This window comes from Suncus etruscus, chromosome 6 (genome assembly GCF_024139225.1).
Source record: "Suncus etruscus isolate mSunEtr1 chromosome 6, mSunEtr1.pri.cur, whole genome shotgun sequence".
In the NCBI taxonomy this organism is placed as follows: Eukaryota; Metazoa; Chordata; class Mammalia; order Eulipotyphla; family Soricidae; genus Suncus; species Suncus etruscus.
In genome coordinates, this window is record NC_064853.1 from 37,467,294 (window position 1) to 37,480,837 (window position 13,544).

The following is a 13,544-nucleotide window of genomic DNA, read 5'->3' on the forward strand; positions in this document are numbered from 1 at the left end:
CCTGGAAGTTAAACAGCCTCACTGAATAACCAGTGGGTCCGAGATGAAATCAAGGAGAAATCAAAAGGTTCCTGGAAACAAATGACAATAAAGACACAAACTATCAGAACTTATGGGACACAGCAAAAGCAGTACTGAGAGGAAAATTTATAGCTTTGCAAGCACACATCAGGAAGGAAAAAGGAGCTTACCTGAGTAGCTTAATGACACAGCTAATAGAACTAGAAAGTGCTCAACAAAAGGACCCAAAAATAGGGAGACAGAAGGAAATAACAAAGCTGAGAGCAGAAATCAACGAAGTGGAGACCCAAAAAACAATCCGATAGAAGTTGGTTCTTTGAAAAAATAAACAAGATTGATAGACCACTGGCAAAACTAACAAAGAAAGAGAGAGAGAAACTTGATAACTCGTATTAGGAATGAAAAAGGAGAGATCACTACTGATATGACAGAGATTCAAAGGGTAATCAGAAACTACTTTGAGAAACTCTACACCACTAAAAATGAGAACCTAGAAGAAATGGATAAATTCTTAGACTCTTATAATCTTCCACAGTTGAAGGAAGAGGATGTAGCATATCTAAACACCCCCATCACCATTGATGAAATTAAAACGGTAACCAAAGGTCTGCCCACAAACAAAAGCCCAGGCCCAGATGGATTCACCAATGAATTCTTTCAAACTTTCCAAGAGGAACTACTACCAATCCTGGCAAGACTCTTTCATGAAATTGAACAAACAGAAACACTTCCAAATAGCTTTTATGAAGCCAACATCACCTTGATACCTAAATCAGACAGAGATGCTATGAAAAAAGAAAATTACAGACCAATGTCGCTGATGAATGCAGATGCAAAGATCCTCAACAAAATCCTGGCAAATAGGATTCAATACCTCATTAAGAAGATCATCCACTATGATCAAGTAGGTTTCATCCCAGAATGCAAGGATGGTTTAACATCCGTAAATCAACATAATACACAACATCAACAACAAGAAAAATAAAAACCACATGATCATATCAATAGATGCAGAGAAAGCATTTGATAAGGTCCAACACCCATTCTTGATCAAAACTCTCAGCAAGATGGGAATGGAAGGAACCTTTCTCAATATAGTTAAGGCCATCTACCACAAGCCAGTGGCAAATATTATCCTCAATGGAGATAAACTGAAAGCCTTCCCTCTAAATTCTGGCACAAGACAAGGCTGTCCTCTCTCACAACTCCTATTCAACATAGCACTGGAAGTACTCGCTATAGCGATTAGGCAAGAAAAAGATATCAAGGGAATCCAGACAGGAAAGGAAGAAGTCAAGCTCTCACTGTTTGCAGATGACATGATACTCTACTTAGAAAACCCTAAAGACTCTACCAAAAAGCTTCTTGAAACAATAGACTCACATAGCAAGGTAGCAGGCTACAAAATTAACACACAAAAATCAATGGCCTTTCTATACACCAATAGTAATAAGGAAGAAATAGACATTAAGAAAACAACCCCATTCACCATAGTGCCACACAAACTCAAATATCTTGGAATCAACTTGACTAGAACTGTGAAGGACCTATACAAAAAAAAAACAAAAACTATAAAACTCTGCTCCAAGAAATAAGAGAGGACACGCGGAAATGGAAACACATACCCTGCTCATGGATTGGCAGAATTAACATCATCAAAATGGCAATACTCCCCAAAGCATTATACAGATTTAATGCGATCCCTCTAAAGATACCCATGACATTCTTCAAAGAAGTGGATCAGGCACTTTTGAAATTCGTTTGGAACAATAAACACCCGAGAATAGCTAAAACAATCATTGGGAAAAAGAATATGGGAGGAATTACTTTCCCCAACTTTAAACTTTACTACAAAGCAATAGTTATCAAAACAGCATGGTATTGGAATAAGGACAGGACCTCAGATCAGTGGAATAGACTTGAATACTCATAAAATGTTCCCCAGACATACAATCACCTAGTTTTTGATAAAGGAGCAGAAAATCCTAAATGGAGCAGGGAAAGCCTCTTCAACAAGTGGTGTTGGCACAACTGGATAGCCACTTGCAAAAAATTGAACTTAGACCCCCAGCTAACATCATGTACGAAGGTAAAATCCAAATGGATTAAAGACCTCAATATCAGACCCAAAACCATAAAATATATAGAACAACACATAGGCAAAACACTCCAGGACATTGAGACTACAGGCATCTTCAAGGAGGAAACTGCACTCTCCAAGCAAGTGAAAGCAGAGATTAACAGATGGGAATATATTAAGATGAGAAGCTTCTGCACCTCAAAGGAAATAGTGCACAGGATACAAGAGCCACCCACTGAGTGGGAGAAACTATTCACCCAATACCCATCAGATAAGGGGCTAATCTCCAAAATATACAAGGCACTGACAGAACTTTACAAGAAAAAAACATCTAATTCCATCAAAAAATGGGGAGAAGAAATGAACAGACACTTTGACAAAGAAGAAATACAAATGGCCAAAAGACACATGAAAAAATGCTCCACATCACTAATCATCAGGGAGATGCAAATCAAAACAATGATGAGATACCACCTCACACCACAGAGAATGGCACACATCACAAAGAATGAGAATAAACAGTGCTGGCGGGGATGTGGAGAGAAAGGAACTCTTTTTTTTTTTTAATTTATTTAAACACCTTAATTACATATATGATTGTGTTTGAGTTTCAGTCATGTAAAGAACACCACCCATCACCAGTGCAACATTCCCATCACCAAGAGAAAGGAACTCTTATCCACTGCTGGTGAGAATGCCGTCTAGTTCAACCTTTATGGAAAGCGATATGGAGATTCCTCCAAAAACTGGAAATCGAGCTCCCATATGATCCAGCTATACCACTCCTAGGAATATACCCTAGGAACACAAAAATACAATACAAAAACCCCTTCCTTACACCTATATTCATTGCAGCACTATTTACCATAGCAAGACTCTGGAAACAACCAACATATTCTTCAACAGACGAATGGCTAAAGAAACTGTGGTACATATACACAATGAAATATTATGCAGCTGTCAGGAGAGATGAAGTCATGAAATTTTCCTATACATGGATGTACACGGAATCTATTTTGCTGAGTGGAATAAGTCAGAGAGAGAGAAAAATGCAGAATGGTCTCACTCATCTATGGGTTTTAAGAAAAATGAAAGACATTCTTGCAATAATAATTTTCAGACACAAAAGAGAAAAGAGCTGGAAGTTCCAGCTCACCTCAGGAAGCTCACCACAAAGAGTGATGAGTTTAGTTAGAGAAATAACTACATTTTGAACTGTCCTAATAATGAGAATGTATGAGGGAAATGGAAAGCCTGTCTAGAGTACAGGCGGGGGTCGGGTGGGGAGGAGGGAGATTTGGGACATGGGTGATGGGAATGTTGCACTGGTGATGGGTGGTGTTCTTTACATGACTGAAACCCAAACACAATCATGTATGTAATCAAGGTGTTTAAATAAAATATATAAAAAAAGAAAATACACAAAACATAAACGTGCCCATCGGTAACATTCCTAGGTTGGCAATGTTGTACCACTACTACCATCTGGTTCCAGAACACTTTCATTATTTCACCTCTATTTTCACCACTCCCCTATCCCAAGTAGTCCTGTTACCACTAATCCCTCCGAATTAGTGATCCAAAAAGAGGTGAGGGTGGACACCTTATCCCAGCTCTCTGGTGAGGGAACCAAGGCTAGACACAGACACATACCAACATGTACATATACATACCACACACACACACAAAACACCTTCAAGGTCACAAATCTCAAGAAGTTAGAGGTACAGGGAGACCTGTTGAGCCTGTGCCTTGCACAAATAGGGCCTGACTTCTATCCCCAGCATCCCGAGTTCCCCGAACACCACCAAGAGAATTGCTGAATTGCTGAGTATCACTCACACACACACACACACACACACAAACACACACACAAATATACATACACACACACAGAGATTTTGGAAGAAGTATCTTCATTAGCTCGACACGCACACACACCCAAAGATTTTGGAAGAAGTACCTTCATTACCTCGGCGCACACACACACACGCACACACACACACACACACACACACACACACACACAAAGATTTTGGAAGATACTTCATTACCTCAGCATCTCCAAACACTCTTCTTCAATACAAAAATTTGAGAACATTCTTTTCTCTCCATTAATACTACCCCTCAACACACACATAAATGTACAATTAGAAGAATGTAGGCTAAATTGCTAAGTAATGTCTCTAAGAATGAACAAAATGTACTATTTTACAGTAATTTCCATCTTTCATTTTTTGGTTTTAGAGCAACATGTGGTGGTGCTTCAGAGGTCACTCCAGGTGATGCTCAGGGAACCATCTAATGCCAGAAAATAAATCTAAGCACCAGTCTCCAGAATACAAAACGGTCATACTTTTAAAGTGCTATTTAGGGCCGGAGAGATAGCAAAAGGGAATTTGCCTTGCACACAGCAGATCCAGGACAGATGGTGGTTCAAATCCCGGCATCCCATATGGTCCCCTATGCCAACCAGGAGCGATTTCTGAGCCAGGAGCCAAGAGTAACCCTTGGTACTACTAAAATTAAATTAAATTAAAGTGCTGTTTTTAAAAAAATAAAGTGCTGTTTAGGACCAGAGTGGTGGCGCAAGTTAAGGTTTGCCTTGCACGGCTAACCTAAGACAGGCTATGGTTCAATCCCCCGATGTCCCATATGGTCCCCCAAGCAAGGAGTGATTTCTGACACATAGCCAGGAGTAATCCCTGAGTGTCACCAGGTGTGGTCCAAAAATAAACAAAAAAAAAAAAAAAGAGTGCCGTTTAACATATTAGATCTACCACATGTCCCTTATCTTGGGTACAACATCAAGGACTTCCAATGCCATTTGTTTTATGACAAATTAGTTTTCTGAGCTAAGCATTGGACTATTGCTAGGCACCAAACATACAAAAAAGAATAAACGTACTGTTTTTAAACAATTTGAGACAAAAATGGAAACAAATATTCAGGCACCAATTTATGTACAAGATGCTAGTGGAGAGTCCTAATTGAAAGATCTAAAGGCTAAATAAACAGGCAGATAAGGAAAAGGGACTTAATCAGGCACAAAGAGAAGAAATGACCACTAACGAAGGTGGCAACCCCTCAGCCTCATCCTCAAAAAGAGACTGGAGGGGCCTGGAGAGATAGCACAGCGGCGTTTGCCTTGCAAGCAGCCAATTCAGGGCCAAAGGTGGTTGGTTCGAATCCCGGTGTCCCATATGGTCCCCCGTGCCTGCCAGGAGCTATTTCTGAGCAGACAGCCAGGAGTAACCCCTGAGCACCGCTGGGTGTGGCCCAAAAACCAACCAACCAACCAAACAAACAAACAAACAAAAAGAGACTGGAGAGGGAGCTGGAAAAAAGCAGGCCAATGATATCAATTTTATCTTGTCTTTGGGGCCAGATATCATTGAAGAATGTGAAAGAATGAAATGTAGATCATATCTATGATTCAAAAAAGAACACTAGGTTTGGAAATACGGCTTGTTGGTGAAGCACTTGCTTTTTGTATTTGTCAGACTCTGAGTTCATAGTCTGACAGTGCAAAAATTAATAATAAAATTAATAAAATAGAGCATTAAAAAAGAGCATCAAATTAGATTTAGATAAGATCAATAATCAGAAACCAAGAGGTTACAGCAAAAGAACATTATGAAGCAGAACTAAGATAGTGAAAGTTAGAATTATGATATGGTACAAAGTGTCAATAGAACACAAAGAACCAAAAGGAGCTCTATCTAATGAAATCAGAGAAAGTGTCACAAAGAAGGTAGCATTTGCCCTAAGGAAGGCAAATTTGCCATGCAGGAAATAAGCGAAGGGAAAGAAAAAAACACAAGAGGGAAAGACTTAAGATACTTTACGAAATCTTGTTAAAACAAGTGTATCATTATAAAGATCAGTCAGGTGCTTAGTATTTATTGAAAGCCTTGATTTGAGAGTGTTATGGATCTTGACGAAACAAATTAAAACTATGATGACCATTCTCAAAGTAATAATGAAGTGAAAAGTCAAAGGCAAATTTCACATTGTACCATGATCACCAGTATCCTTGAATAAGAGAAAACTGGGATTATGAAACTGGCTAAGGAAAAAAACTGCCCCAACTCTCCCCATTGTGGAGACTTTATGCCAAGACTAGGAAATCTGCTACCCAGGGGGCATTATTGTTGTTTACTGTTGTACTATTTTAAGCCCATATATAATATATTTACATAGGACAAAAAATACTGTTGTTACTCCATTTGTAAATGAAAAAGTTAAGAAAATAACATGTTCAGGGCTGGAGCAGTAGCGCAAGTGGTAGGGAGTCTGCCTTGCATGCGCTAACCTAGGACAAACCATTTTTCGATTCCCCCAGCATCCCAGATGGCCCCCGAGTCAGGAGCGATTTCTGAGCACATGGCCAGGAGTAAACCTGAGCTTCAACGGATGTGGCCCGAAAAGGGGAGGGGAGGGGAGGGGAGGGAAGGGAAGGGCTCGAGAGATAGCACAGCGGTAAGGCAGAATGCAGAAGGACTGTGGTTCGAATCCCAACATCCCATATGGTCCCCAAAAGTAACTGCCAGAAGTAACCCTTGAGCGCTGCCGGGTGTGAGGGGAGGGGAGGGGAGGGGAGGGAAGGGAGGGAAGGGGAAGGGAGGGAAGGGGAAGGGGAAGGGGAAGGGGAAGGGGAAGGGAAGGGAAGGGAAGGGAAGGGAAGGGAAGGGAAGGGAAGGGAAGGGAAGGGAAGGGAAAAGGGAAAAGGGAAATGGGAAAAGGGAAAAGGGAAAGGGAAAGGGAAAGGGAAAGGGAAAGGGAAAGGGAAAGGGAAAGGGAAAGGGAAAGGGAAAGAAAAGGACATGTTCAAGATCACACAACCAATTCAAGCAGTTATGCCCTATCTGACACACTTTAAAATATAAGCCTGATTGGGGCTAGAGAGATAGCACAGCGGTGTTTGCCTTGCAGGCAGCCAACCCAGGACCTAAGGTGGTTGGTTCCAAGCCCAGTGTCCCATATGGTCCCTCGTGCCTGTCAGGAGCTATTCCTGAGCAGATAGCCAGGAGTAACCCCTGAGCACTGCTGGGTGTGGCCCAAAAACCAAAATAAACAAACAAACTTGAAATATATGCAAAAAAAATTTTTTTTTTACTTTTTGGGCTGCTTTGTGATGCTCAGAGCTTATTCCTAGCTGTGCTCAAAAATCATTCCAGGAAGTATTTGGGGATTAATATGGGGTGCCATGGATTGAACCCAGTTCAGACACATGCAAGCAAAGTGCTTACCAGCTGTACTATCACTCCAATCTCACAAAACTCATTTTAGCCACTAAAAATCTAGGGTTGAGGCCAGAGCGATAGCAGAGTGGTAGGGCGGTTTGCCTTGCATGCAGCCAATCTGGGACAGACCTTGGTTTGATCCCAGCCGTCCCATATGGTCCCCAGAGCCAGGAGGGATTTCTTTTCTTTTTTTCTTTTTCTGAATTTTGGGTCTCACCTGGGAGCGCTCAGGGGTTACTCCTGGCTCTATACTCAGAAATCACTCCTGGAAGGCTCAGGGGACCATATGGGATGCCGGGATTCGAACCACCTACCTTCTGCATGCAAGGCAAATGCCTTACCTGCCAGGAGGAATTTCTGAGTGCATAGCTAGAAGTAATCCTTGAGCATCAGAGGGTATGGCCCAAAAAACAACTAAAAAAAAAAAAGGCAAAAAAAAAAAAAAATCTAGGGTCATTATTAACCTAGAACCTAAAAGTATCTCAAATAAACAAGGTTCACCCTTAAAATTACTTTGCCTGGTATTCTCAAAATAAAGTCATTGACCATTTTAAGTTTGTTAATGAAATCTAAAGTCCTTCAAAATATGTGCTAGAAATAGTGCCATTCATCAGGGAGGTTGAGAGGGAAACTGTTGACATCAGTGACAGAGAAATGTACACAAAGTTTGTTGTACACTGTATTACTGTAACTCAATCATGAACAACTTTATCTGTGGGGGGGAAAAAAACCTGTAGTATGAACAACCTTGTAAACATAGTGTTTAAATAAAAATAAAACTAAAAAAAAATAGAGCCATTAATCATAAACTTAAAAAATCTTGGTTCCCAAAACAGCAAAAACCTTGAAAGGATAACATCAAACTTTCTTTTTTTTTGTTTGTTTATTTTTTGTTGTTTGTTTATTAACATCAAACTTTCTACAAAAGAAAAAGAGACTGTTCTGGAGCTTTTATGGAGTAATCTTATCACACTGTCTAAACAATTTTTTCATAAAATGAACCAACAGAAAGGAAGAAAAAATAACCACCACGTTTGCCTTGCAAGCAGCCGATCCAGGACCAAAGGTGGTTGGTTCGAATCCCGGTGTCCCATATGGTCCCCCGTGCCTGCCAGGAGTGATTTCTGAGCATGGTGCCAGGAGTAACCCCTGAGCACCGCCGGGTGTGGCCCAAAAACCAAAAAAAATAAAATAAAATAACCACCATACGCCATAAGACAAATTTTCACAGACTACAACTTGATCTAAGGATGATCATCTTAGTAACTACTACTTCTGACATTGTTTTCTAACTTTTTTTTTTATTTTAAAATTTATTTATTGACTGGTTTTTGGGCCACACCCAGCAGGGTTCATGTGTTACTCCTAGCTCTGCACTCAGAAATCAATGCTGGCAGGCTGGAGGACCACATGGGATGCTGGGAATTGAACCGGGTCCTTTCTGGGTCGGCCGAATGCAAGGAAAACGCCCTACCGCTGTGTAAATAGTGTTTCAAACTTTCCAGCATTTCCAGCCGTTTCAAACTTCTGTAAATTGAAAACATGTTCAGAATGAGACAAAAATCCTCATCCTTTCATATATTACTTTATTAACTTGGTACAAACCCAAAATTAGAGCCAGTTAGTGCTACAAAAGATAGAGACCAGGGGCCGGAGAGATAGCACAGCGGTAGGGTATTTGCCTTAGACGCAGAAGGACCGTGGTTTGAATCCTAGCATCCCATATGGTCCCCCAAGCCTGCCAGGAGCAATTTCTGAGCATAGAGCCAGCAGTATAACCCCTGAGCGCTGCCGGGTGTGACCCAAAAAACAAAACAAAACAAAAAAAGATAGAGACCATAATCTTAGCCTAGGCAATATGATCTACTTGGTAAAGTCAGAATTTCTAGAGCAAATCTAAACTAACTACCTGATAAAAATACTTCTGCAGAAATTATGCATCCCAAAGAATGCAGGACAGGCCCCTGTAATGCTATATTACCTTACCCTTAATGTGCTCCTTGAAGGAAGAAAGCCATCTCCAGTACAAAGTACTATATGGTCAGATTTCCATTCCCTAAATGGATTAATAAATTTCATTCTGTGGGGCCCGGAGAGATAGCACAGCGGTGTTTGCCTTGCAAGCAGCCAATCCAGGACCAAAGGTGGCTGGTTCGAATCCCGGTGTCCCATATGGTCCCCCATGCCTGCCAGGAGCTATTTCTGAGCAGACAGCCAGGAGAAACCCCTGAGCACCACCGGGTGTGGCCCAAAAAAAAAAAACCAAAAAAAATTTTTATTCTGTGACTTTCGAATGAAAACCAAGAACTATTCAAATAAATTTGAATGGTAAAAATTTTCCTATTTCTTTATGAATTTAATTTTTTCCCTATATCTGGTGAGCAGGAACACACTAAGTTGATTTCATCTAGTCTTCTAGAAAATAATGTGATACAAATTAGAGACAAATGCTATTAAGAACTGTATAGAAATGTTTTGTTAAACTGTTTGCATAAAGCTTTACAAGGAGACAAAGGTCAGTAAACAAAATATAGTCATAGTTTGACCAAGATTATTATGTAATAAACTGTAGCAGCACAATTAGGACCAGACTAAGTCCTAAACCAATGTGCCTCTATTACAACATACCACTGAAACACCATATTTCAGTAGTCAAAAAAAACATGTTGGGTACTTTTAGTCAAAAAAGTAATATTTGGGGCCGGGAAGGTGGTGTCTGCCTTGTAAGCGCTACCAAGGAACGGACCACGGTTCAATCCCCCGGCGTCCCATATGGTCCCCACAAGCCAGGGGCGATTTCTGAGCACATAGCCAGGAGTAACCCTTGAGCGTCAAACGGGTGTGGCCCAAAAACCAAAAAAAAAAAAAAAAAAGTAATATTTGAGGCCGGAGAGATAGCACAGCTGCATTTGCCTTGCAAGCAGCCAACCCAGGATCTAAGGTGGTTGGTTCGAATCCCGGCATCCCATATGGTCCCTTGTGCCTGCCAGGAGCTATTTCTGAGCAGATAGCCAGGAGTAACCCCTGAGCACCGCTGGGCGTGACCCAAAAACCAAAAAAAAAAAAAAAAGTAATATTCACAGAAAAGAAAACTACAAAAGTACTTCCATTTTACAGTAATTCTGTGCCCTCACATCTCCACGTGTTACCAAGATTCAGTTAAAATAAAATCAGAGCTACGTGAACTAAATATAAATCAAAATATAAATATGGCACCCTTGGGAGAGGAACGAGTACACACTGCACACAAATCCTAGGAGTGACATCCAAGTAACATACTAGATATGGCTCAAAATATAAAAGCTTCACTTTTAGTTACTTATTCATGTCATCTTTCTTGGAAAGTAACTCAGGTTTGGAAGGCCATCTCTCAAGCATTGTGTCCCTTCACATATTAAATTTTTGAAATGGAAATGCTCACTCCTAAACCCTAATCAAGACATTCACTAGAGTCACACAAAATTTCAGTCACAGAGCCTTTCCCTGATCACTCATTAAAGTGACCTCTGTATAGTTACATCTTTTAAGCCCACATTAAAACCTATTGCTAACCTTTTATGACTAGTTAACAGTCATTCTCATTAGGATGTCCCAAGAGAGCTCTCCCCTCACTGCTATCCTGACAACACCTTTTCCATCATTATCAAATTGCATTGGGAGGGCAGATAGGATAGAAGGATAGAACAGCTGGAGGGCATTTGCCTTGCAAGCGGCCGACCCTGAGTGGACCCGGGGAATGGACCCAGGTTCGATTCCCGGCATCCCATATGAACCCCTCAGCCTGCCAGGAGCGATTTCTGAGCGCAGAGACAGGAGAAACCCGAGTGCCGCAAGGTGTGACCCAAAACAAAACCAACCAACCAAATTGCATTGGAAGTACTGTTGATTCTGCCCCTCTTTCCAACTGTGAACTCAAGGGCTGAGTGCTGGCATAATCACTTATCGTTCACACTCGTAAAATGCCCAGCCCCATTCTGTTAAGTCAGTGCAAGTTTGCAGAACAAAATGTCTTTCGGAAGAATCCTTTTCTGGGAGAGAAACACTCCCGGAGATGTTCAGGGGTTACTCCTACCTAGCTTAGCTCTGAGCTTAGGGGATTATTTTTGCTGGTGTTCAACTGGGATAGTAGGGATCAGGTGTAGAGCCCAGGTTGGCTGGGTACACAGCAAGCGCACAACACGCCGTACTTATTGCTGCAGCCCCTTATTATTAAGAAGCAAAGAACAACGAGCCCTTAGTTCATAGGCGGGAATATGCTACAGGTTCTCAACATGAAAACCAAAATGATACACAGTATGGAACAGATTACAAGTGCAGAATTCCATCAAAGACTTGAGGTACTTCGAGCTCTCGGAGGGTGAGGGCAGAAAACAATCAAGCAAGTTCATTTTTCAATCTGCCACAGAGCAAACTGTCCCCCCCCCAAAATATATTTCTGAAACAACTCCATTATTTCCGCTCGATCACTGCCCATTAAGAGCGCAAATACCAACCAACTGCGATTATTCTGCGTTCACAAACGACACACCAGGTGAGCCCGGGAGTTGGCCCTAAATCTGACACAACACGAATAACGAAAAAGTCTTGATAATGGCAAATAACTGTATTCATCAAGGGCTCGGAAACATGTCGAGATTTCGAGGGGCGCTCACGGTGGAGACGAAACTAACCCTACCAATTACATCTGCAGTCGTCGGGGTGGCCCCAACTCTGGCCCAGAAACAAGTGTCGCCGAGACCCACACTCCACACCCCAGGAGGACGACCACTGCAAGGCTCCCGGGCTTCATCATCCACAAACGAACACATCAGAGGATCAAGCACAGCTTAGACATCAACGGGGGGGGGGGGGGGGGGGGGGGGCAAGGAGGCAACAAATTAATAAACAAAACAAAACAATCCCTATCAGAAAGCTCTTGACGCCTTCCAAAGCCAACTGTCATACCTAGATAAGGGGCCCAGAAGACGTTAACTGGGGGTGGGTGGGCAAATAAGTCCCAATACGAATACCCCCCAAAACCTGGGTAATTCCAGTTTGGGGTGTGTGGGAGGATCTGCACTCATCTGCGGACAGAAATCAGCCATCAATGCCTCCAGGGGCCAACACAAGACAGGGGCCACACAAGACCTGGGGGTGGGGGGCAAATAAGTCCCAATACAAATACCCCCCAAAACCTGGGTAATTCCAGCTTGGGGGGTAGGGGGGAAATCTGCACTCATCTGAGAACAAAAATCAGCCACCAATCCCTCCAGGGACCAACACAAGACAGGGGCCACACCAGACTTGGGGTGGGGGACAAATAAGTCCCAATACGAATACCCCCAAAACCTGGGTAATTCCAGCTGGGGGGGTGGGGAAGGATCTGCACTCATCTGCGGACAGAAATGAGCCGTCGATGCCTCCAGGGGCCAGGACAGGGGACACAAGAGCAGAGGAAGGCCCTCGCAGGAGCCAGGGCGTCCTGGGGACTCCGTGGGGCTCAGCGCAAAGTGCTCCGGCAGTCGAGTGGCCCGAGCTGGGCCTTCCCGGCTCCGGGGGCGCGGCGAGACACCCGGGTGGCGCCTGCCCGTCCAGCCACAGCTGCGGCAGCAGAGCGGGGCGGCCTCTGGCCCAGCCTCCCGGCCCCGCAGGCCTCGCCCGGCCCCGCTCACCTGGCAGAAGCTCCGGCAGTAGCTGAGGGACGAGCCCTCCGACACCTCCTGCTCCCTCAGCTCCGTCTCCAGCTGCCACAGGCACGGCCGAAGCCCCGAAGCCCCCGGCCCCGGAGACGCGGGGCGATGACCCCGGGCCCTCGACTCGGTCTCCGCTGCGTCTCCGGCTCCGGCGCCCGCCGAAGCCGCAGCCTCAGCCCCGGCCCCGGCCCCGGCGGCTTCTCCCTTTCCGTCCGCCATCTTCCCACGGCCCAGCAGCGCGTAGGCAACCGAGCCACGTGATCCGGCCTGGCCCCGCCCCCGGACGCCCGCGCGTGATGACGCACTCGCGGGCGACGCCGGCGCCCGCCGGATTGCGTCACTGCAAAAGGCGAGGCCACGCCCCTTTCGGTGGGCGCTGCGTCAGCCGCCCTAGCAACGGCTTGGCAACGGCCGGCGCCAGCCGGATTCTCCCCTCCCCCTGCTTTTCTTAGGCCCTTGGAGAGACGTTGGAAGGGTTAGTAGGCTCAACTAGCCCGACCTGGAGGTCGGAGCGGTGGCGCCAGC

The 13,544-nt window shown here is 43.8% G+C and overlaps 1 protein-coding gene across 1 annotated transcript in view; it reads right to left on the bottom strand.

Annotated features, from left to right (window-relative positions):
• RLF (RLF zinc finger) overlaps positions 1-13,238 on the bottom strand; it is an 84,264-nt gene extending 71,026 nt beyond the window's left edge. The window contains exon 1 of the mRNA XM_049774611.1: positions 12,999-13,238. Coding sequence (XP_049630568.1) covers positions 12,999-13,238 — 240 coding nt within the window. The remainder of the gene's footprint in view (positions 1-12,998) is intronic.
• Between the last annotated feature and the right edge of the window lie 306 nt (positions 13,239-13,544).